The sequence below is a fragment of the Symphodus melops genome (genome assembly GCF_947650265.1).
Source record: "Symphodus melops genome assembly, chromosome: 3".
In the NCBI taxonomy this organism is placed as follows: domain Eukaryota; kingdom Metazoa; phylum Chordata; class Actinopteri; order Labriformes; family Labridae; genus Symphodus; species Symphodus melops.
This window is the reverse complement of record NC_136693.1, coordinates 23,680,123-23,706,751: the sequence shown is the minus strand read 5'-3', so window position 1 is coordinate 23,706,751 and position 26,629 is coordinate 23,680,123. Positions and strand designations below refer to the sequence as shown.

General features: G+C 38.8%; 1 protein-coding gene across 1 annotated transcript; it reads left to right on the top strand.

Annotated features, from left to right (window-relative positions):
• The first annotated feature begins 1,646 nt into the window (after positions 1 to 1,646).
• On the top strand, positions 1,647 to 24,224 carry ano9b (anoctamin 9b). The gene is made up of 24 exons (XM_079339974.1): positions 1,647 to 1,869; positions 4,437 to 4,502; positions 5,970 to 6,092; positions 6,874 to 7,013; positions 7,809 to 7,858; positions 7,963 to 8,021; positions 11,587 to 11,666; positions 12,736 to 12,870; positions 13,052 to 13,145; positions 14,266 to 14,326; positions 14,443 to 14,525; positions 14,630 to 14,734; positions 15,161 to 15,325; positions 16,658 to 16,694; positions 17,624 to 17,735; positions 18,086 to 18,140; positions 18,217 to 18,314; positions 18,412 to 18,608; positions 18,779 to 18,931; positions 20,563 to 20,707; positions 20,784 to 20,906; positions 22,784 to 22,877; positions 22,992 to 23,104; positions 23,502 to 24,224. Exons 1-24 carry the CDS (start codon positions 1,783 to 1,785, stop codon positions 23,533 to 23,535), a joined length of 2,409 nt encoding a protein of 802 aa, XP_079196100.1. The 5' UTR covers positions 1,647 to 1,782; the 3' UTR covers positions 23,536 to 24,224.
• The last annotated feature ends 2,405 nt before the right edge of the window (positions 24,225 to 26,629 follow it).

The following is a 26,629-nucleotide window of genomic DNA, read 5'->3' as shown; positions in this document are numbered from 1 at the left end:
TTCTTTAGAACTATTAGCACAGACCACCTGAAGGAATAGAACTGAACTGAACGTCTAGCTATAAGAGACGAGAATGCGATGACCTTCTGAAAGTAAGGAGGAAATTGTATAGCATGTGCTGGAGCTGAGAAAACACCAAAGATACTAACAGAAAAAAACAACCATGTAGCTTTAAGACAACATACTCACAAGACTATAACATAGTTACTGGGGTCTGTTTACCCCTGTAACATATTGGGCTTAGCTTTGGAAATATTCTCGCAAGTTTGGATTTAGAAAGATGATGTAAAACCTTAAATTGTACTGAAGCATGTCTTGCATACAAGAATGAATGAAGCTCTGAGAGTACCAAGTCCCATTATATGAGAAAAAATGTATCTCAATATTATTAAATATAATATTATTTCTATATCCCATGCCTTCACCTTCAACAACAAGTTCAGAATAGAACTGAACAGAATACATATGCCATAATGGCAGAATGGTTGGAAACAAATACTAGTAAGTCCAAAGTTCAAGGAGAGGGAAGTAAACAGAGGAGAATGTGTAAAGAGGCTTTCTATGTTTCGTAAACAGGTGGGTTTTGATCAGTTCTTTAGATATTGGGCGAGAGTTCTAGAGGAAGAGGGCAGCGATGAAAAAAGCTCAGTCAACTCAAGTTTGCTGATGAGTGATAGACAGAGGAGGTGAGTGTCAGCAGGAAGGGGTGTAGGGGTACATCAGATCAGTAAGGTCGGAAAGGGCATGGTGCTTATGTAGGCCTTACAATGTAAAGACAAGGATGTGGATGTCTGGAAGAACTTGGGGCCATCAGAGGTTCTGGAGGACAGGGGTGTTGTGGTTACAGGATCAGGTTAGCAGCAGAGTTCGGATGAACTGGGGTTTTTAGAGGACTTCAGAATGAACGCATGAGTCCACACACAAATGAACATGTGAATGAACACATGAAGGTGTAATAAATATAAACATTTGAACACATGAATACATGACTGTAACATGAATGGACTTCAATGTAAACAAGAATAAACATGAACATGTAAACGTAAACATGAATGAAGACACACGTGGATAAACATGTACACGTAGATGATGACATTAATGTAGACATAATGTAAATTAAAGTAAGTGAACATATAAACACATGACTGTAAACATCATCGTTGAAAGAAAAAAGAAAAAAAAGCCTAAACAAACATAATGAAGCCAATCACACAGAGACAGCTATGGTCACTGTTGGTGATTACACAGAATACCTGGCTGTCATAATGACTAATGCATTATGTGTTAACATCATAGACTGTTAACACACGTTACGTTTAAAACTATTTAGTAGCTAAGCTTCAGTTTGTGCAGACTATTTTAAACCACCTCATGTTGTAACCGTCGTTTAGAAACAACCTGTCTTCTATTTAACAGCAGGTCCAGACCGTACTCCTTGTAAAAAAAAAAAATAATAATAAAATAAAAAACATAAAAAAATTTACGAAAACAAAACATGAATCCAATATGAGCCAGAAAACCTGTTTTATAAACGCAATTCTTTTGGTTTAATAAATGCTAAAATAAGTTAATTTCTCCCAGCTTTTTTGCGGTACTTTAATGCAGCAATTCATTTTTTTCAAGTCTCGTGAACGATGACGTCTGTGGCTACAGGTGACGCGGCACACCTTTACCTGCTCACGAACGCGCTCAAAGGTTGTAGGCAGTCTGTAGAGAAATGCGGAAGTGTCGCGCGGATAAGAGTTATTGATTGTCAGAAACGAGAGATTGGATGATTAATGGATGGATTTAAAGAAGACGACACCCGGAGACATGTTCTCGCACTCCAACATCGGAAACAGAGTCAACATGTTCTTCAAGAGCGCTCAGGTAAACACACACACACACACACACACACACACACACACACACACACACACACACACACACACACACACACACACACACGCACATGCAGACGCACTTGAGCTAACTGCCAACCATACCATCATTGTGCTGGTGTTATATTTAGTGCAAAATACAGTTTAATGTTGAAGAGAATCTAATTTACTGTACTACTTAACTAGGGTACTCCATACCAACTATATTCTGTACTTTTACAGCCTTACCTCTAGATGTACAATGTAATGTAGATGTACAACCTTAAATCATTTTTAAAGTGCTTTTATGATATATCAGTAAATAGTCAGATTACATTTTAGATGTGAAATATTTTTGTTGAATAGCTGTAATAAAGCAATCTATAAGAGAGCGGCATTGAAATGTAATATCCTAAACAAAGTGTGAGTGTATTTTTAAGTTAATGAAGTTCTAAATAATTGAACACTGAACTGTTTACACTCTACATGTGGCGCTGACCTGAGATCAACTTCCCCTCTTCATCACTTTACCCGTAAACCCTTTACAATAAAACGGGTTTATACAAATAAAAAAAAAAATCTTCCTTATTGTTAAAACAGTCATTACCATTGTGATCTTCAGATGATTTATCAGTTTATTGATTATAGTTGTGGTTATTAAATGTGTCAGTTCCAGGATGGTGTTTTGTTTTGTTTTAGTTTCAATCTTTTCATGGAAAGAGAAAACAAAGAAATTTCATTGCAATTTCATTAAACAAGAAACCCATGTATTTTAACCTCATCTCATCTTTGTACAAGTGTAGTTTTACCTTACTTTTGAACAATTTTCAATGCACGAAGTGAACTACATTTAAAACTGTTTATCAGAGCCATTTCATAAGTTCACCTCTTTTATGGCTCCTTGTTCTTGTAAATTTCACTTTTTTCCTGATTTTAAACAATATCTGAAAAGTTATGAAGTAAGAAATGTTGAGCATTGTAGGGTGAGTGTGCAGCTTTTTTAGGTCAACTGAATTATAAAACTTCAGAGCATTTATAAATTAATACAAATTGTATTGGTTGTTTCATAGTAGTGTGAGCACAGTGCTTCTTAGACCTGAATTAGTTTTGGTTTTATATGGTTTCTTACACCGCCACACAGAAGGTTATTAGGGAACTCAAAGAGACAAATGAACTGCATATTAATGATTTCCAAGTTTATTGTGTGTGTGTGTGTGTGTGTGTGTGTGTGTGTGTGTGTGTGTGTGTGTGTGTGTGTGTGTGTGTGTGTGTGTGTGTGTGTGTGTGTGTGTGTGTGTGTGTGTGTGTGTGTGTGTGTGTGTGTGTGTGTGTCAAACAGTTCACAGCAGTCATGGTCACACCCTGATGAAGGTTCACTGTAGAAATCTAAAAGTGGATCATCACTTATCTGATTATCTATGATGGTATGAATGTGCAGGGAAAGACTCAACAGAGAAAAAAAACAGCAGACACCAACACAGCAGACAGTGAACACAACACAGACAGTGAACAGAACATGGCAGAGAACATGTCAGGACCTGCATAGACTGTAAAATGTGCTTCTGAATCCAACCTGACAAACACAAGTTTTACTGTGACTCGTTGTCTTGTGTTTGAGCCAATGTTCTTTGAGTTTTCATATTTGTTTTTAGCTTATACTGTAAGGAACGCCTATCTGAACGCCAAACTGTACTAGTTCATTTTCTGTGTCTGGGATATATGGATCCTTACCTCACATCTACAGATCACTGAGCACTGACTGGCCTGTCTGGTTGAAGCAACTAGAGCAACGAGTAAAACACAGAAAACCAACCCAAGAGAAGATTTTGAATGACACACTAAAACGTTTCTGGTGAAAAGAGAGCTTGAGTGAGTGAGAGAGACATTAACAAAATTCATTTATTCACTTTACCTGCCCTGATCAAGCATTTAAAGTCCACTAGGTTAAAGCACCAGCTCTGCACAATCATAGTCTAGTTTGAAAATAATTTGTATTTAAGGATGGAGAAAGCGCTCTACTAACACGTAACATGCATCAACTGAGATGATTGTTAGAGTACGGTTGTAGTTCAGGCTTTCACCACCCGACATCTAAGAAAAATGTTTTGTCATATTTGACAGATTGTTGTTGCTATTTATGTATTAACTGACAGAAAGCGTCTTCATGAGGTTATTCATGCATAATTTGACTTTTGGTTTCCTATGTGAAGAAGGGGTAGAAACATTTTAATATTTTCTTTAAATGCACATTGGTTCCAAAAATCAGCTTCTGTCTCATGAACTACAACAAATAATAATATATATCATTATAGGTCCTGAACCAGTAACAAGACCTTTAATTTTGGATATGTAGTATTAACCAAACCAATCCAGTATCAGCAGGCTTTGGTGTCCAACAAAAAAACTGACAGCCTGAGCAGGTGAAACACAATCTGACATGCAGGGGTTGTGCTTAGTGCCATTGATGATCAATTGCCTTAAGTTGTTTTTAATTAATTTCTCAGTGTCCTTAATATGTTTTTGCTTGAGTATAATAAGTAGGCTACTGGATTATGTGTGTTTTTTTTTTTTTTGCAGGACAACATTGAACTGTGGGACAGACAAAAGGATGGTTACAGCTCTGAACCTTTGCTTCCTTCTACGGTGAGTGTGTTTCTATACAGGAAAAGAAATGTGTTCAGGGACTCATCATGATGCACACAAAGAAAATGTTTTATGAGCTAATATAAAAGCCCCATTTGACTATTTAGAGCAGATAAACTGTGAGCCATCAGACATGAACACAGAAACTGTGAGCTCATGTTAGATTACATTCAGAATCTTTTCTTCATGGACATAAAATATGTAAAACAGTTAGAAATGATGAGAAATTTTAAGTTTAAGCACAAACACACTCTTCACATACCTATCTGTCTCATTTACATGCATGTTTACTGAAACAACAGGCAGTGTGTTTCTGACATGAGCTCACTGTTTCTGTCGTGCAGCCATATCGCGTTTGCCGTGTTTACCATCCACCCTCTCAGCAAAAGCGCAGTTGTAACAAGGTGGAGGGTAACAAAGTGGACAGTGTCCAAATTCTCTGTCCACTGTTTGTAGAAAAGGAAACACCATAAGCATGATGCTAAAAGGCCTTTAAGGCTGTTTTGCTTCGATACTATCAGTGTTGTGTACAATTTTTAAGATATATTGAAAAGTACCAACGATCTGACTGTATGCTGTGAGCTCCAAAGCACCGCTTAAATACTGGCACAAATGTCCGACATGTCACAAACAGAAAAACCAAAACAAAAGCTGAAAATAGGTTACAGAAAAGGTAAGGGTCTGTGTAGGTATAGAAATCACCACATAATTCTTCTGGATCATCTGCACTTGACGCACATAGAGGGACTCGGGAGTGGTATTGTTAGGATTGTATTGATATCGATCAATACTGATGCTACTAATAGATACCGACACATATCGATACTTCAATCAATAATACTGTTAATTCTCGTTTCGTTAATTCGAGAGTTCTGTTTTCTGCCTTGAAACCTGAACTATGTAATTTTTAAAGAAATAAACATACGCCACAAAGCTCACATAAAGCCAAATATGAAATAAAAAACATGAGATTTGTTTTTTGTTTTTTAAGTTTATGCCATATAAAAAAAACTTATCTAGACAGTTTAAGTAATCTGATAAACATATGTTTTGTATTCGCCATTTAATTAGGTTAACAAGATGTTATAGTCTTCAATGTGCTGTTGCGCTAGGTCGTATAGCTTTTCTATCACACAGAAATTCACTCAGTATGGAAGTGGCATCCTTTGCGTTACCCAAACCAGCTGACTCTGTCCTTTTTTATTTCTTTGCTTGGCTTTATTCAAGAAGAGTAATGCACATTTACAGTAAGTAAAACATAAACAATATCACAATGTAAATAAAGCTAAAAAATAAATTAAAAAAAGTACAGAATATAAAGTAAGATAGGCCGCAGCCATACTTTAAATATGGAAATCATTATTTAAATGGTTGGGGGGGTTATAATAATGATATAGTAATATGATTAAGTATGTATCTCTGATTGAGCTGCTGAACATCTGAGTAAAGGTGTTTTGTTTTGGACAGCCCACTTTCAGGACGTTTGACTATGTCCTGGTGGCTCACAAAGTAGAAGATGACTCAGACCAGAGAGCACAGAGACAGAGAGCCTTCATCCAGCAGCTTCAGAAGAAGAACATCACTGTCACTGTGAGTCTACTTCCTCTCTAACAAGAGAGGAAGGCGCTTTAACATTCAGATACTATTGCTCTTCAATATTTGTTTCTTACACTGTTGTAAAAGAAAAAATGGATATACTGTAAGTATGACTTTTTTTTTGTTTACAAGGTCTAACTGGTGCAATTGTTTTATTTTATCAAACGGACTTAAGGTCATTTGACCCATCTCACACACCGCCTCAACTTCCAATCAAATCATCATTAGAAACATGGTAGTAGTGTTGAATGGTCATGAGTCGAACCCTCATTTTGCCCTGAGACGATAAAAATATGTTTTTCTTTGCCTGGAAGTTTTCTTCATGTGATGCAATATGACGCTTTTTGCATCACATGAAGAAAACTTTCAAGCAAAGAAAAACATATTTTTCTCGTCTCAGGGCAAAAAGTATTCCTTTAAACAAAGTGAGAGCAGGTGCGAGTGAAGCATAATGATGTCAGCACGTACCTAAGTGATTGCAACCATCACTTTTAGGAAATGGAGTGTATTTTAAGTCCAAGGCACCCTTTAGTGTCTGTTTTAAGGCCCATCTTTTCTCTGTTATTAAACTCTCTTGATGTTTGGAAATGCATTGAAGTCTGATCTGCTATCAACAAGGGCTATCCAACCAGGGGGACATCTGTCGCGTTTATTCTCGCTTTTCCACCCTTGGTTCAGAAATAAGAGCTCTGTGACGGTGTTTCCTGTTTTGTGAGAGTAGAAAGGAAATATGGGATGAACCTCCGAATGATAAGTTTCTTTTTATGTGTTTCAGGAAATTGCTCACGATGACAAAGTGTTTTTTGGGATCCGTGCTCCTCTGGAGGCATTTGAGGACTACCAGTACCTGCTCAAGGTGTCTGACTCCTGTAACTGGTGTGGAGATGTGAAGGGGGCTGTCACCCAGGCAACCAGGTAACACTCATACACGCTTGCATATTCACACACGGCTGTGGGTCAGTGGTAGAGTTGGTGGTCCTTAACCAGAAGTTCAGAGGTTTGATCCCCAGCCTCTGCTGTCACATGTCAGTGTGCCAAAGGAGACATTGACACTTAACCCCAAGATACTCCTGCTGCGGCATCAGTCGCATGTGAATGCATATGAATGATTTAGTTAATACTGATGGACACTAAACCCAATTCTGCATGTTCTTCTCTGCTGTGGCTATTCTTGTACATTTTTCACATCCACGTTTACACTTGCAAGTAAGTATTCTGTATTTAATTGTAATAATTGAGTCTGTTTGAGGTTAAACACCCATGATGAAACATGACATGGTCCCGTTACACAAAGGGTATGTCTTAAATATCTTCACACAGGTTTAAACAAAGTTCTCGCATTAAACATCCACTCATAAAAATGATTATTGATTTCCACACTTTAAAAATCACACCCTAAGATGCGATGGATGATAGCAATCAAACATCTCTGCCCGCTGGCCAAAGCAATAACCAGCGCTGTGAAGATTGATAAAAAAACACTGGTAGCAATTTAACTGAAAAAGCTGCTATCTTTTACATTCAAAAAGACAATTTTTGCCCATAAAGGTTATAGCTGTCACTTTATTTTTATGTACATGGATGGTTTACGCTCAACATTGTTGCTAATTGGCTTCAATTAAGTATTTAATTCTTCATAAACGTGTCTACACAACGTGTCTGAGCCTGTAAAACACATAACTTTATTTCAGCGTTTTATTTCTTCTCCAGAATTCGAATCGTCTATTTTATTCTTCATCACACTTTCATCAACACAGGAGGTGAGTGTGAGGAGTTCATTCTGTTATTCTTCTGAATATTGATTATGTATACATCTGATATGAGGTGGTTCTGGAAAAGAAGCAGACGTGTTTTATTTCCTCAGAGAACTTGAAGGAACTGTTGACGAAAGACGTATTTGAAACCATGTTCTGTCTCCATGAGGTGAGTTGGACTCTGAGAGATCTCTTTGAACTGATACTACTCTGATTGATCTTTGAAAGTGATTACCTGCTGATCCAAACTGGTACTGAGGAAGAGTTATTAAGAGATTCTTTAAAGTTCGGATTTGATAAAATGTGAACTGAGATTAAACTTGTTTAGCCTTTTTGCACCCAGGATGAAAACCTGGCATCTGTATGAACCCTTGGAGGTCGGGGCGCATGCTCATGCTGCGACCGGTGGCAAGTCACGTTTGGAGTCTGTGTTGATTGTTTGTTTTGGGGGTGTGTACTTCTTCACACTGGATACTATATCCATTGTGAAGAAGTACTGAGCTGCTGTAGCTGAGAAACCAAATTACTAAAGCTTGAGGACCTCACTTGTCCCTTCAGTATAATGGAGTTGACAGTTTTATTCCTACTGTAGACGGCGTTTCACCTCATGGAAACTCTGACCGAGTTACCAAAAACCGAAGTATTTATAAAATACAGCAGAGACTTTCTCCTACAGTGGAGCTACCTCCTGGACTCTTAGCCTCCCCTAGATTTAATCCTCCCTGACATCAACTATTTTGCTGAACAAGCAAAGAGGGAAAAAGAATTCACTGGCAGATTACGTAAAACCAGGAAGAGAGGTGAGCGTGCAGGTGTGCGCCAAACAACCTCTCTCTTGCATCCCCCTGCCTTCTATTGCCCCGTTTCCACCGATCGGTTCGGCTCGGTTTGTCTCGGTACGGCGCGCTTTTTGCAGCGTTTCCATAGACTAATCCCGGGAAAGATTCCCAAATAACCGATCCGTACCGTCCCACTTTTTGGGACCCTTCCATTGGGGTGCCAAGAATCGAGTATCGAGCCAACCCGAAAAGGTGGAGCTAAACAATGCAGTCCGTTGATCGGTTGAAAAAATCCTCACTTCTCGTGTTTCAACATTAAACAAAACCCTGCCGTGTTTAAACCATTGACTGTAATACACAGCCAATTTTTTACGGGTGACTTCTGGGTGACTGTGGTTCAGTTGGTAGAGTCGTCGTCTCTCAATCGGAAGGTTGACAGTTCGATTCCCAGCTCCTTTGAGCAACATGTCCATGTGACCTTGGACACTTAGCCCTTAACCCCGAATTGCAACCTCTGCTGTGTCATTATGAATGTGTGTGAATGGAATTAGTAACTTGACGGGCCATATAACCAGCCATCGGTGTGAATGGGTAGGTTGTGGCCTGTGGAGTAAAAATGCTTTTAGTTGTCAGAAGACTAGAAAAGTGCTATACAAGCTCAAGTCCATTTACCATTTATCTTAATCTAGTGGGCTGGATCCTCAATTTTTTTTTAACCTGCAGAACCCAGCGAGTCAAGGTGAATGGGTTGTTATCATAGGAGATGTCATCTTCGACCGGTTCACCTCAAGGGTGTGTCCTTTCACCCCTGTTCTATATTCTGTACACTGGTGATTGTCGCAGTAGGCATGACAACAGACATATCTTAAAATTTGCTGATTACTCTGCTATTGTCAGCCTCCTCCATGCTAATGAGAATGATTTGATGATTTTACAGCATGGTGCGACTCAGCTTACCTGCAACTGAACGTGTCTCAGACTAAAGACATGATCATAGACTTCAGGTGCAAGCCCCCTGTTCCTCACTATGATTTATTAAAGGAACAGTGGTGGAAGCGGTCAATTCATTTAAGTACTTAGGAAGTGTGTTTGATGGTAAGCTGTGCTTTAATCCCAACACTGAAGTGATCTGCAAGAAAGCCAGCAACATCTCTTCTGCCATCGTAAAATGGCCAAATTTAATGTTGACAGATCTCTTCTGACTCGGACTTTTACAGATCTTACATCGAATCAGTTTTAACATTTTGTGTGATCTGCTGGTATGGAAACATTAGTGTTACGGCCAAAACAGCACTTTCTAAAATTGTGAAGGTCGGTGAAAACATTATAGGTGCTGAACAAAGCAGCCTCCCTGACCTCTACAAGAAACAAGTTCAGCAAAAGGCAAAAAGCATCCTTTGAGTCAGTGCTCACCCCCTTCACTCTGTGTTTCAGTTGATAGTTCTTGATTTAGATTTCCCTCTGTTAAATCTAAGAGATACAAGCACTCTTTTGTCCCCAGTGCCATTTCCCTCCTTAATTCTGGTCGAGGGGGGAGATAGTTACTCAGGGATGCTGTTTCTGTGTTTTAGTGTGTCTGACCTGTGCTGAGTCTCTTTCTTCAGTATCTGCTGGTAAACATTGTCAACAATTTGTCTTCAGTTACTTTCTTATGTAGGCTGATCTTCATGGGGTTTTTGTATGTGTACAGTGGGTACAGTTGTTTATTTTGCAGCCATTTGCTAAAATCAAAAAAGTTCATTTTATTTCTCATCAATGTACACTCAACACCCCAATCTAACAGAAGACATTTTTGCAAATTTATTAAAAAACAAAAACTGAAATATCACGTAGTCATACTTAATCAGACCCTTTGCTCATATTTAACTCACATTCTGACCATTTCTTCTGATTCTCCTTGAGATGGTTTGGTCCCTGGTCCTTCATTGGAGTCCAGCTGTGTTTAATTGAACGGATTGGACTTGATTAGGACAGGCACACACCTGTCTATGTAACACCTTACAGCTCACAGTGCATGTCAGACCAAATGAGAAAGGAAAGAATGTGTCCAAGTACATAGATATCCTGGAAGAAAACCTCTTCCAGAGTGCTCAAGACCTCAGACTAGGCCGAAGGTTCACCTTCCAACAAGACATTGACCCTAAGCACACAGCTAAAATAACAAAGGAGTGGCTTCGGAACGACTCTGTGACCATTCTTGACTGGTCCAGCCAGAGCCCTGACCTATGCCCAATTGATAGATAGATGATAGATAGATAGATACTTTATTGATCCCGAGGGAAATTCAAGTAATTGAGTATCTCTGAAGAGACCTGAAAATGGCTTTCCACCAACGTCCACCATCCAACCTGACAGAACTGGAGAGGATCTGGCAGAGGATCCCTAAATCCAGGTGTAAAAAACTTGATGCATCATTCCCTGGAAGACTCATGGCTGTACTACCTCAAAAGGGTGCTTCTACTCAATACTGAGCAAAGGGTCTGAATACTTCAGTTTGGTTTTTTTTAATAAATTTGCAAAAATGTCTACAATTTGTATTTATTTTTTGTCAAGATGGGGTGCTGAGTGTACATTTATGAGAAATAAAATGAACTTTTTTGATTTTAGTAAATGGCTGCAAGGAAACAAAGAGTAAAACATTTAAAGGGGTCTGGATACTTTCCATACCCACTGTATTCAACTGAATTGTCAGGTGCACTTTTGACTGCACTTTACTTTTTACTTTTATTTCGGTGTGAGCTGCTGTGAGCCGAAGTCAATGATCATGACTCATCATCATGACTGGTTATTCCTCTATGAATAGTGAATTTGGTGCCTCTTGCATTGTCATTGTGTTTATGAATGTCATTGTTCTGACTTGTTGCACATCACATTGCCTTGCGGGGACAATTAATGTTGAGTTGATTATTAATGTTAATTATTAATGTTGAGTTGATTATTTCTCATGTTTTATAGAAAAGAAAGCAGAAAAACCTGCAGAAGAAATGGGCTCGATGGTCCGGTCTGTTCATGGGACAACCAGTCAATGAAGTCAAGTCAGTACCTGACTGTTTTGCTTTTTTAAGGGGATACTTTGCAGTTGTTTACAAATATGCTCTACTTTATGTAAGATTACTGTGATCACAATTACTGCTCTATCGTTAAGGTTGTTCATGGAAGTGTATTGTATTTACTTGAAAAACAAAAACCTGTTCCGTTTTGTGAAAGACTGTATTTCAAATTCCAACTCATCAAGGGCACTAAGGGAAGCACATGACCCAATTTTTTAGTCCAATCCAGTTTAATTTCAAATGCATTTTGGCTCGCGTATTAGCCAGCTTCTTCGTAATTCTATGAAATCGTCCTTTTTAACTCAGGAAAAAAGTGCAGCTTTGTATTCTCTCAAGTGGATTTTCATACATTTAAAATGGCCTTTGTTACCCAAATTAATCCCTAAATGGTCTCGGAGCACTCTAGTCTGTTGTCAGTGGACTGTTTTTGTGCAATAAGACAACAGCAGAGTTATTTTAATATATATTTATTTTAGAAAATCTATATTAATGAGCACTAACACAAACATACTAACATTTTTGAATACTGTACATGAGTTATGTTATGTCATAAAGTAGACATTGTCTGGCTTTTTTTTTTTTTTAATTCCAATGATAGATGGACTTTGTTTAATGTGGCTCCTTGTCAAAGCAACAACCAGACATGATGCGCATGATAAAAATATTATTTCTGTATTTAATGACATGAATCACATGACAGAGTGACCTCTGCTTCAGGTTTTATGTTGGTAGATCTTATGTTTGAACATAACAGTTTCTTTATGATGTTTTATATTCCGCTTGTTTTTCACCTTGTGCTAAACTGATGATTAAGTTATTGGTAACTATTATATTATAATATAGTGACACTCAGATATCCTCTATATGTCATCAGGTTAATGAATCATTGAACTAGGTATGATTTTCAAAAAGTTCAGATTTTTGTCTTATCTGACCTACATTGGGACAAAACCTTTAATATCTCATCTTATTAAACATACACTAACTTCATAGAAAACTTGAACACTTTGTGTGTGTGTGTGTGTGTGTTGTACCTGTGTGTTTCTGCCTGAAGGTCTTACTTTGGAGAGAAGGTGGCGCTGTACTACCTGTGGCTGGGCTGGTACACTAGGCTGCTGGTTCCTGCTGCTGCTCTGGGAGTGGTAGTGTTTCTATATGGACTTGCCTTCTTCAACACAAACCCTCTCATGTGAGTCTGATGATTTGTTCAAAACTTGAAAGTTTTGTATCAAAGTGAGAAACATCTCTTTCCCCGTTCACATTAGAGAGCATTACTCTGATGTCGTCAGTAATCATATTGTAATGGCAGCTTTGTATGTAAAGTCGGGGACTATTTTAATTTGTGCATGTGTTCATGTGTGTGTCCACAGTAAGGAGGTGTGTAATTCCAGTGTCATCATGTGTCCTCGGTGTGATAAGAGGTGTAAAGTTTGGCAGCTGTCAGACACCTGTACTTATGCTAAGGTGAGCTCACCCCTGTCCTCTGTCTCTTTATTCTCCTCGCCACAGATAAGTCATCACTTTAATTTGATCATCACACAGACTAGTTCTGAAATTTAGCTGGTTAAAGTGTAAGTGACAGGGCTGCAGATGTATAATCACCTTAAAGGAAGACTGTGCGACTTTTTGATCGTGTAGATTTAGTGATTTAGTGACTGAGTACCAGCATGAAATCAAAACAAACTGCTGTTTAGCGACATCTCTGCTATTCTGAAGCTTCCGCTCCCCTTCAACTCTTCTCCACTTCTGATCACATAAAGTGGTTATCAATAAGAACGCACAATAATTAAGCACCAGTAAGTGCAAGCAGCAGACAAATTGTCCCTTGCTCAAGCTGCATTTGCCATTGGCCTGCATTAGGATAGGATAGGATATAACTTTATTGATCCCCAATGGGGAAATTCGGGCGTTACAGCAGCAGCAGCAGTGCAGAATCAAAAACAAAAGTCAAAATCGAATAAAAAAGTAACAACATAAGCATAAATACAATCCAGGTAGTAATGGGGGGATATATACAGAGGACTATAGCACGGTGGACTATAGTGGACTTGCTAACATTGTCATGTTAGCAAGCTAATGTTAACTGAAAACTTCATATTGCACATAAATTGATACAGAATGACTATGATCTAAATACATTAGAGTGACATCCAGATAAGGAGACGGTAGGCCATGTTTTTCTTTTCTCTAGTCCCTGACTTAAACAACTTTATATGTAAGGTCTTCACGTCCATGAAACATGATGGAAACACGGCTTCTACAACAGTTCAGCTGGCGGGACTTGGCGCTTCTTATTTATTATAGATAGTCATGAATCAGAGAGCTTTTTCACAGAATATAAATGAGTTTTGCTGTATTTATATCTTAAATGTTGCACATTCTTCCTTTACGCTAAATGTATTTATTCTTCTGTATGCACAGTCCTTTTACAAATAAAATTGATTCAATTTAATGGTTAATAGAATTGACTTGCATAGCACTTTTCTAGTCTTTGGACTTTTTTTACACACAGGTTTCACAGGTCACACCTCCTCATTAACTGACTACTTCTCTGTGTGTTAACTTCTTTTTATGCTTTATTCAGGTCAGCCATCTTTTTGATAATGAAGGGACAGTTGCCTTTGCTATGTTCATGGCCATCTGGGGTGAGTGTCTGATCAATAGTAATAAAAACCAGTAGTAACACTTAACGATCTGTTAAAGTCAATCTAATTTCATAGATCTCAGCAAAACCTGTCTCTCTGTGTCTGGATGTTTTTAGCCACTCTTTTCCTTGAACTGTGGAAGAGACACCGGGCTCGTCATGTGTGTCAGTGGAAGGTCTATGACTGGTGTGAGGAGGAGGTACTGATTTTAAAAAAGATTTTTAAAAAAGTCAATATCATTTTCCTATTTATAACCCAAACCACTAAAGACATGGGACTTTGTGTGTCTTTGTATGTTTACAGGAGGAGCTGATTCTGGAGATTGTTAATGATCCAAACTGTAAACCTCAACAGTTTAGACACTCGTACCTGCGCAGCACTTTGGTCCTCATAATGGTTACACTAATGGTAAGACACACACAGATGCTGTTCCTAAACATTCCTTCCCAGCAGTTTAGGCTGGTTTGTGTCTGAAATTCATGCCTGGGTGTATTTTTTTTTATTCCATGTTATATTGATAAAATGTATTTTTCAATGATATAACAGTTAAGATATTTATACAAAAGACAAACAACATAATCAACTAACAAGGAGCAAACAATTAGGACTGCTGGCCACCATACCTTCTTAGTAGATTATTTGTACATACATAGATGTACTTACAGTATATAAGGCCCCTAAAATAAGTGTGTGTGTGTGGGGAGACAGAGAGAAAGAAAAGGAAGTGCAACAAAGAGATGAAAAAAGGAAAAGTGGATCTTTACTGCTAATACCAGTTTCTGTCTGCTATTTTTTCATGTTTCATGTATTTCTCTGGCTTTGTGTCTGTCCCAGATGACCCTGATTATAGGCCTAGCTCATGCCCTGGTGGTGTTCCGGGTGGTCGCAGCCCCATTGTTGTCTAAGAGTACCTGGGACTTCATCACTGACCACGCTAACACAGTGGCAGTGATGTTGGGAGCCGTGCTGCACTACATCACCATACAGATCATGACCCGGGTATGTCTACCTCGACCTCAGGCTGCACTTACCTAATCATCTGATATGTTATGGATTAGTCTTACTGCTCACCTCAAAAACACGACAGACAGAATATCTTTAGAACCTGTTGGACCAGTTAAGCTCCTTTAAAATGAGTTGAATGTATTTAAAACTGTAACTTGAATTTCCCTCGGGATCAATAAAGTATCGATCTATCGATCTATCGATCTATCTGCAGGTGGATCAGTTTTCCTGCCATCAGTTTGTTGACAGGGTGCAATTAATGAATCAGTGAAAAAGGTCTGCTTTTGTTAACTTTATTAAAAAAGTTGAAGCTTGTAGGCTCAGCTGCCATTTTTCCAGTTAAGCACCATATAGAAGCTCTGGTGTTATAACGTCTTCATACATTCCTGGATGGCGTAATATTGGCTGTTTTTCCACCACCTTTATGTTTCTGACAGTTTGACCATCATCATGAAGAGAGTTTTAACAACATTTATATAAATAGTTTTAAGGATTTGAAAGCAGGGTTGGCCATTTTCTACAGATACACCTTTTCAAGATTTGGGTTTTATTTCCTGACAGAAATGAATAACTCATGAAAAAGGAACAAAGAAAATCTGTCATCTTTAGCAGTTGAAGTTCTGTAAAAACTTCAATCATTATTTACAACAAGCCAGGTACCTTGATGAACCAATCAGTCAGTTGTGAGTAATAAAAATAGTCATGTTTTTTACATGTATTATGATAAAGTTTAGTGTTTACTTACTGCTGAATGAGTCATGAGATGATTTAGTTTCAACACAATGCAAGCAATGAGCTGAGGTTCTCTTCTGGAGCAACAGCGCTTGTGCATGTAAGTGGGTTGCGTGGCTTTAGAGGGAGCACAGAGGGATCGATGTAGGAGTAGATGGAGTACTGAGGGAATGCTTCTTTCAAAATTATGTTAGTTTTCAAAAAAATTACCAACCCTGCCTTTAAGCAGTTAGATTACAGCCAAAAATAAACATTCAAGGCCAACTATTACACCCCTGTGATGTCTCACCTTCACCATTTATGTCACAGTGGTGTAAATGGGGAACAAAATATTGAAGTTGGTAACAGAGGTGTGACAGATGTGCACAAACACACCTGTTGACTGCTGGTCCTGAGTATACAGTATGTGTATGTGGAGCTCCTGTTGTTTCTCTACACATTGTATTTTGCAATGCCATAAGGCAATGTAAATTCACAGACTGGGACACTGATATATATTCATAAATGTGAACACACAGATTAATGGTCTTCCTTGGAACAATGTAGTAAAATGTGTTCTCTCCATGTGACCCTGACCTTTGACCCCACCTGCAGGTTAACAGATGGGTCTCCCTCAAGCTCTGTGAAATAGGTGAGAACAGACTTCTAGACTTTCTTCATTGTTGTTCTGCAAGTGCCATCAAAAAATATATTACTTTAACAAAAGATTCACATTTCATTTTTACCACTTGATTTAATTGACAAAAAATAAAGTGTCAGCAGTGTTCACAGTAAAAAAACTTGTTTTTGGATGAAAACTGTTCTGATTTAAGCCTGTTCAGATTCATGATGTTAAAAAAATACTGTTCAAATTGAAAATGTTCAAACTTTAAACTGATCAGACTCTTCTGATTTTCAGTTTTGACCTAAAAACATTCCAACGAAAAAGAAAATGACAATTCTACATTTATGTTCTTTAGATCAAATATTTGTTAAACTGATCAGACGATAAAACAATTCTAAATGACCTGAAAGGAAATAGGTTTTACTTTAGCTGTCGGTTATTTTCTTCGTCCCTTTGTTAAATAGTACAGCTGAAGTGAGACTGGAAATGTTGACAAGACAGAATAGGGGATGAAATGAAGCAAAGGGTTTAGGACAGTGTTACTTATTTATTTAAGTTTTATTGGATAGGGACTGATACATTATAACTGCAAACAGCCATCTGATGCAAGTATTATAACAGATGCTGATTTGCAGCACCTGCCCCATGAAGGACTTGATACCACATCCACTGCGATGAGAACTTTAGCCCCATTGCATGGGGCCTGTAACAAAACTGCAGACTGTCAACTAATATCTGGTTAGACCAAAACACACAGTTAAGGGTTTAATATAACTGTTTGACCAGGATGCAGTAAAGACAGATTTTTGTCCAGACTATCAACAGTTGAAATTGAAAACCATTACAGTGAAATTGTTCAAATAAAAGTTTGGACAAAAAAAATATTCGGACTGACAATTGTTAAAATCTGGTTACTAAAAAAACTCTCCAGACTAAAAACTTTTGTGTGTTTTCAGAGAAAACAAACTCATTTGCTGCCACAGAGAGGAGCTTCACAGTGAAGATGTTCACCTTCCAGTTCTTCACTCTGTTCTCTTCACTCTTCTATGTGGCCTTCTTCCTTGGCAGGTAGTCTGTCTGTCTGTCACATACTATGGGATATTTAAAATGGATCTAAAGCTCATCTTTATAAGTAATTTAATGTAACATTTCTACGGGGGCAGTGAGTAAAGAGGTTGTGCTTTTTTGACTTAGGACCGACGATTTTTCTTGGTCAATGGCAGAATTGCTTTCTGATAAAGATAACAGCGCAAACATACAACTCATTTTTAAAAAACATGCCCATAGATGCACAATGAGCACAGCAGGTCTTTTTTCCAGCATGCAGTTCTGAGAAACCAGAGGAGCTGTTGAACATGTGACTTTTCATTATTAGCCTTAGAGTTTTAATTTTAATTGCCTATTGTGTTCTGTCTTAGGATAAATGGACACCCAGGAAACTATGTGCGCATTGCTGAATGGAGGCTGGAAGAGGTGAATAACTGAGTTTACATAAATCCATACTCCATGTCTGCACATCAGTACTAACGTGTTTGTTTATGTGCGATAGTGCCATCCCAGTGGTTGTCTGACAGATCTGTTCATTCAAATGGCTGTCATCATGTTGCTCAAACAGACCCTGAATAACATTTTTGAGTTTACCGTGCCGTGAGTGTTATCACATTATCCATCTCCATCTAACACAGTGACATTGTCAATGAGGCAAATTAAACATGTCTCCTTCATACTATCATGTGTCTTGCAGCTGGCTAAAGAGCTGTCTGAGCAGAAACACTGTGAAGAAACTGCAGAGGAAGTGTGGTCACTGCTACAGAAAGGCCTGCAGAGAGGAGAATGGAAAGGTTGAACCTTGTGACATCTGTAAACTCCGGGACTGGCTGCGTAACTACCACCTAGCCAACACTGACGCATTCAGCCTTTTCAATGAGTTCCTGGAGATGGGTAAGATCTCACACCTTACACTAGTTTCAAGCTGTTTTTAGTCCTCACGCAAACAACACCTGCTGATGTTTAGTCACATTATTATGTTACGTCCTCTGACTCCTTTTCCACAAGATTAAATTGTACTCAATATATTTACATTTCTGTGTTATTTTCTGTTTGTTCTCCAGTGGTCCAGTTCAGTTTCACAACAATATTTGTGGCAGCCTTCCCCTTAGCTCCCCTGCTAGCTCTCATCAACAACATCTTTGAGATCCGTCTTGACGCCATCAAGATGGTTCGCCTGGAACGTCGGCTGGTTCCCCGAAAGACCAACGACATCGGTGAGCTAAATACACTGCTCGGGCCAGTCAATCGCATCAATGCCTTCATCTTGCAGGAACTGCTGACACACTCCAGCCACATAAGGTCTAGCATTGTCTTGCATTAGGAGGAACCCAGGGCCAACCGCTCCTATGGCCCCCTTCACTTCTCTTGATGTACTGGCCTGTCTCCTGGTAGCGCCTCCATGCTCTGGACACTACGCTGACAGAGTCGGCAAACCTTCCAGCCACAGCTTGCATTGATGTGCCATCCTGGATGAGCTGCACTACCTGAGCCACTTGTGTCGGTTGTAGACTTCCCAAGTCGCCAGAAAGCATCGGAACTGAGGAGTGGACTGGGGTCACCACCTGCAGAATCACTCTTTTATTGGGGGTGTCTTGCTTATTGCCTATCTGTTCCACCTGTTGTCTATTCCATTTACACTACAGCATGTGAAATTGATTTTCAATCAGTGTTGCTTCCTAAGTGGACAGTTTGATTTCACAGAAGTGGGATTGACTTGGAATTACATTGTGTTGTTTAAGCGTGCCCTTTAATTTTTTGAGCAGTGTATATAAACGCAGTACAGCGCCAATTCCGAGATAAGAAGGACAAAACTAACATTAGAGTTTTACCCTCCAACTGACATCAGTAAGCTCAGAGTATGTTTGTTGGCCCTTTGTTTGTTGCTTGATGGTCCTGGTGATGTACTGGAACCCTGTTATGACAAGAAATCCACATACAAACAGATTATTAAGATCGGTTTTGGTCTTAATACTAAATTACACAATATAATTAATGTAAATACTGATCTCACAAATAATAAAATGCAATTAATTTGAATACCACTACAACTCATAATAATATTTAGTATGATTTGATACTTCTATATTTAAATTTATTTGTATTTTTTTTTTTTTTTTTTACAATTTCTCCTTAGGTGATATTCCTATCACCTATGCTGCTGCAATGCTTTCAATTTCTCCATTGTGGGTCAAAATAAGGATTATCTTATTTTGTAAATCTTAAATGACTTGAATGAACTAAATTCACCAATAGATGTCGACATTTTATCTCCATATAAATAGCCTTAAACTTCTATTGAGAGCATACATAAATAGACTATAAACCTGAGTGAACAAACAACCACCAACTGGTCAATAAACGACTCCTTTTTCAACAGAGCTGAATGTATATATGCAGTTAATAAGACTTCAATAAATGATCATCAGGGCCACTGGAAAATGTAATCTCGAGTCCACATTTATACAGAATTATTCTCTCTTCTGTCTCACGATTAGCAGGCTAGCAGCTGGGGTGTTTATACCATAAGGTTTTATTTTTAATGTCAACAACATACCCTGTGTGTGTGTGTGTGTGTGTGTGTGTGTGTGTGTGTGTGTGTGTGTGTGTGTGTGTGTGTGTGTGTGTGTGTGTGTGTGTGTGTGTGTGTGTGTGTGTGTGTGTGTGTGTGTGTGTGTGTGTGTGTGTGTGTGTGTGTGTGTGTGTGTGTGTGTGTGTGTGTGTGTGTGTGTGTGTGTGTGTGTGTGTGTGTGTGTGTGTGTGTGTGTGTGTGTGTGTGTGTGTTGCATTCTCTCTCTCTCTCTGCTAGTGTGTCTTTAACAGTTGTATGTCCTTTCTTTCTTTGAAGGTGTGTGGACAAAGGTGCTGGAAGCCATCGGTGTGTTAGCAGTGATTGCCAACGGTTTGGTCATTGGAGTGTCTTCAGACTTTATCCCTCGTCTTGTCTATCGCTACCGTTACGGCCCCTGTGCTACTGGAATTACACAGACGGAGTGAGTCATGTTTCAGCAGGTAGAAAAACTAATCTCAAGTGATGTCTGTCTAATGCTTGTGTCCGTTTTGTTGCAGCTGTATGCAAGGCTACATTAATGACACTCTGTCCATGGCCTTCATGTCTCACCCAGCAGTGGCAAAGGACTTCCTTCAAGATCAGATGATCACAAGTGATGGTGTCAACATGACCCAGTGCAGGTGAGAAGACGTTTGACACTGTCTTTCTGACCTGATCTTTTGCTTTCACATATGCACAAAACTACAGAAGACTAGACCAGACATTTTTAGGTCAAGCTGCATTTTGGGTGTAACAAGCCGAACACAGCATGTAGGGGTTAAGGATGTTTGCATCCTTCAACTATGGTAAGACCATTTGCGACATAAAGACAACAGGTCCACCTGTGTGCACATATTACAACCGGTGTATGATGTTTTCTTTTCCCCGGTATGTTTTTCTCTGCATGTTTGTTGATATTATGAATATTTTGAAACTTCATTTAGCATTGAAATAACTGTAAGACTTCATTTCTTTGTCTATCAATTAATCAATCTTTATTTGTATAGCGTCAATACAGGTGTTATCTCGAGACACTTTACAAAAAGCAGGTAAAGGACCTTACTGTTTGTCTGTTAACATTAACAAAAGAGCAGCTAACAAGACCATGCTCATTGTTATGTTTACAAAAAGCAGGTAAAGGACCTTACTTATTGCTATATTACAAGAGCCCAGCTTAATCCGTCATAGCATGGCAAGAAAAAACTTCCCTTTAACTAGGGTGACCAAACGTCCTCTTTTGCCCGGACATGTCCACTTTTTACGTCCTGTCCGGGGCGTCCGAGAGGTTTTTATAAAATCATGAAAATGTCCGGGGTTCACTGTCTTTCATGGAACCATCAAGTTTGTACTTAAATTGACCGGCGCAAAATACTACGGTAGCTACTTCGTTGCGTGACGTAATTCTCGAGAGACTGCTTTGAGTGCGGCTCTGCGACGTGCACAGGGAACAGCAGACAGCGGCAACAGAGCTGACAGCGGAGCAGCATTGATTGCACAGAAAATGCCGAAGCGCAAGTGCAGCTGCACCAGAGCCCGACTGGCAGACGATTCCAAAGGAGCGGTGCCTGATAACTGAAGGCTCTACCTCCCATAGTACATTTAGAGACTATAGGTACCATGAGCAGGCCTGCATTCTGGGAGCGTAATGTTCTCGATGGGTAGTACGGTACAATTAACTCTTAAAGATAGCATGGTGCCTGACCGTTTACAGCTTTGTAAGTGAGAAGAACGATTTTAAATTCTATTCTAGATTTTATAGGGAGCCAGTGGAGAGAAGTCAATACAGGAGTAATGTGGTCCCTTTTCCTAGTTCTAGTCAGAACACGAGCTGCAGCGTTTTGGACTAGCTGAAGGGCATTTAGAGATTTACCATAGCACCCTGATAAAAGAGAATTACAGTAAACCAACCTGGAGGTAACAAATGCATGAAATAGTTTTTCAACATCATTTTGCGACAACATCTTGAGCTATTACGAAGGTGAAAATAAGCTGTCTTTGAAATGTGTTAAATGTGGGAGTCGAAGGACATATCCTGATCAAAGAGAACTCCTAGATTCTTAACAGTGTTACTAGAGGCCACGCTGATACCACTAAGGGCCGTTATATCATCAGAAAAAGTCTCTCTGAGGTTCTCAGTTCCAATCACAGTCTTGTCCAAGCTGGTTGGTGTCTTCCGGCTGCATTGATATGTATAGCTAAGTATCATCTACATAGCAATGAAAGTTGATGGAGTGTTAGAGGAAGCATATATAATGTAAAGAGAATCGGTCCAAGGACTGATCCTTGAGGCACTCCATGGCTAACTTTGGTGTACGTAGAGGACTCATCATGAACATACACAAACTGAGATCTGTCTGATAAATAGGATTTAAACCATCATCTGTGTTTTTTTATGTCATGTATGACCTCCAGAGACAACCCCATTCAAATCCCCCTCCCTGCCATCAGGGCAAATGTCCAGCTGTGAGGAACATATTTAAACAACTAATAAACACACTGTGCGTTTGTGTGTCTGCAGCTACAGAGACTACAGAAGTAATGTAGACTACACCTTTACCTCTCAGTTTTGGTTGGTCCTGGCTGTGCGCTTCGCCTTCGTTATCCTGTTTGAGGTTTGTACTCTATATCTGACACTGTGATCTGTATAAATAGAGCTTGACATCTTGAGTTAAAGTTTCAATAATTTGATCAGAAGTAAAACTCTCTGGGTTTGTGTGTGTCTGCAGCATGTTGTGCTGGTGTGTAAGTTTATTGCTGCCTGGTTTGTCCCAAACAATCCCATTCATGTGAAGAACGATCGGTTACACGACAAACTGGCTCGACTCAAAGAGGAACTACGGTGAGTGCAAATGTATGGAAGCCCAAAGCAGACACATTTTTATGCATTTTATTTGGCTTCTTTTGGAAGTTTTTTCGTTTTCTCAAGATCTAAGCTTATTTTGGGGTTATCTTGGATACCAACTATTGGTTTTTTTTTCTGTGGTACACTTCAGCCGTTTTCTCAAGATCTGGTTAAAGTGGTTAACACAGGAAAGCCAGCATTGGTACCCCAAAATAACAAGATAAATAAGGCGATATCTTAAGTAAATAAAATTGATTTAAAATTTAGTAATGAAATTCGCTTAGGGCATTCTTATGACAGACAAGAAAAATGTAAATCTGAAAAACATATACCCTTTTTGACTCCACGCTGATATAATTATTTTTTGAAGTGTGTGCTTTTGTTTCAATTCTAGTGATAGAAAACGCAGTAAATCCACGGACGTCTGACCTCTGATCTACTGATTTATGCCTACTGGTTGGAGCATCGTAGGAAAGGCAATTCTTGTTTTTATCATTTTTATAACTTATATTTGAAGTTTGATCACCAGGCTGTTTGAGATAAACTACAATGCAGTGGGAGCTTTGTGTGCCTGATATTACTTTAATTTCCTTCTGCTGACATGTACACGCAACCATCACACTTCTCATAGTCCTGTGAGGTTCTTTTTTGTAAAAGTGCATTAAAATATATATTTTTAATGTTTGATTTTGTAAGTTATGTGCTTCATCCAGAAGCAAGTTTACTGAGTGTTTTGATTAAAGCAACTATTATTACCAAGCTACCTATCAGATAATTTTAACTGCACATTTACAAGTTGTACATATGTAACTGAGTTTTAATACAACTGAGAGTTTACCGAAATTCACTCAGATGACTGCACCAAATCAGTTTGACAAGTAGATGGTGCCAACAAGTTTGTGAACTTGTGACTGACAACAAGCATAACATAAATAAGTGAAAGCTCATGTTGGCCTCATTCCTTCATTAGTTGAGCATCAGTATGTTATCAGTACAGTACATTAAATTTATAATATACCATGCTGTATTCAGAATTTATTTCTACACAGTCCAGGAAACACTTTATACCAGTCACTTGTACAAATAAATGTTATTAAATGTACTGTTGCTGACCACATCTATGATGTGCCTTGATTGTTTGTGCATGTGTCTGTATGAATAAATGTATGGTGGGAGAGATGTGAGAAAACATGAAAAATAAAAACCGTGAGGTGCATGTGTATACAACTAACTTTGGATAATTTCAGGGGCAGTCTACATCTGAAAGTCAGGAGTGCATATTTGAAAACCGCTAGATTAGATGGGTTTTTGAGCAGAGTGCATGAATGTCACTTGGATGTTGAAAATGCAAAAGACTTTTTTGAAAGAGATTTTACTGGCCAAGCATGCACAGAGAAATTGAAGTATTGATAAAATGGCCCAAGATATGCCAGCACCACCAATATAAGCAATTGAGGGAGCCAATTAAACCACACAGCAAATCTCAGGAACTATGGAGAACTGATGGAAATGGACCTGTTCCAGATGGGAACCAAGGATGACATGTACTCGTAGACTAAAATTCCGACAATATTATCTAGTTTGCATTGTGACATGCACAACAGAACAGGACGTTACAGAAGCCATTACTTTAAAGACTTTACCTTGGGTTTGAAAAATCTAATATTAAGCCCCTATACCCACAATCCACCATGGGTGGGCCCTTGTCTGGCTATTCAGAAAATGGACTTTCACCTGCAGAGCTTATGATAAAATGAAATGAAAATTGAGGACATAACTTTATCTGCAAAACATCAGATAGAGCAGAGAACACAAAGCTCTCCACAGGTGAAACGGATTGAGTTATATAACAGCACAAGCAACTGAGCCCACTTGCACAGGAAGAAATAGTGCCTATAGAATGCAATGGACAGTGGGGACCAATCGCTAGCTAAAGTGATCAAGGTGACTGGTGGCGCTGGTAGGATGACTTTTCTTCTTTCGTTTCATAGTATGCACACAAACTATCCCGTTGCATGTATTGGTGATCTTAGATGTAATTGTCCCTATTCATGCCTCAGTCAATCATAGCTAAACCGTTTACAATTAGTCCAAAATGCAGCTGCCAGATTAATCATTTAAAACAGCCATCGTTCCCCAATCTCCCCTCTTTTTTTTGCATTCCTTTGTTTTCCAGTAAAATTCACAACCGACTACAAAATCCTGTAACTGATCTCTCAATCTACATTTCTGACCTAATTGTTCAACCCCATGTCCACTCATCTAATCTCATCATTCTTTCGATCCCCTCTAATGATAGAACAAAAGGTTGTGATTTTGTTGTTTTAACCCCTACTCTCTGGAATCAACTCCCAAGAACCATCAGATCTGCAGAATCTTTGGACTCTTTCAAAAAACGCAACAACTCACCTGTACAAACAATCCTTGAAGTGCTTAGTTTGTTTTTGTGTTTCTCCTATCTTAACTTTGCCTGCTTAACATTGTGATTTATATATTTATGTAATGTTCTCTCCATATGAATTGATTGCTTTTTATTTATGAAGCAGTGTGTGCGCCGGTGTTTTAAAAGTGCTATTTAAGTATAGTGCGACTTACATAATGTCAACAAATTGAGCAATGTTCAATGTATTTATAAAAAAAAAATTATTTATAAAAAATGTAACATAATTATCAACCCCAATGAATTTCAAAGAGCGACAACACATGAAAAGCCACAGCTAGATATACAGTATATGTATATATGTATATGTAGGCTACAAACTATGTTGAGGCTTCCAGAGTACATGAATGAAATGTCAGAATTAAGCAGCCAACTGATTTTGTCACTAAAGCCCCATTTCCACTAAGAGGTCCAGTATGGATTGTAAAGCCTGATTCTGTTTGCGTTTCCACAGCCAATGTGTGCCCTATTTGGCAGACAGCATCTAAGCCGGATGTCGATAGCTGTGTTAGCTGTAGTAGCGTAACATTATAGCAGCACGACACAGTGTACCGTGCTAATAAGTTAAATTAAGAAAAAAGAGACACAGTAAACAAAGACCTACATCCAGCAATTTTTCTACTGGCAATTCATGACAGCAGAGGGAGAAGAGGAAAATAAAGAAAAGAGCCCCAGCTTGTCTCTTTAGAAACTAATATATTATTTGCACCAAGTGCTCAAATGTGTCTAACACTACCAACTTTCTTTTTTATTTAAGAAGGAAGAAAGGGGAAACTATGGACGCTTGATAACAGGACAATTAACCCTTTCATCTGGCATCAGCTTCAGGTTGCCAAGAAGGAGGGGAAATATCTCCACGTGGTGTTCCTGGATCTTGCGAATGCCTTTGGCTCAGTCCCTCACAACCTTCTGTAGACAGCCTTTGACTACTTCAGAGTCCTACCAGCTCTTACAACCCTGGTCAAGGCCTACTTTCAGGACATCCAGCTCTGTGTGACAACAGAGTACACCACGGCATGGCAACATCTGGAAATGCAGAAATGCAGCCAAAAAAACAATTGTCTGTGTATTTAAACACAGCA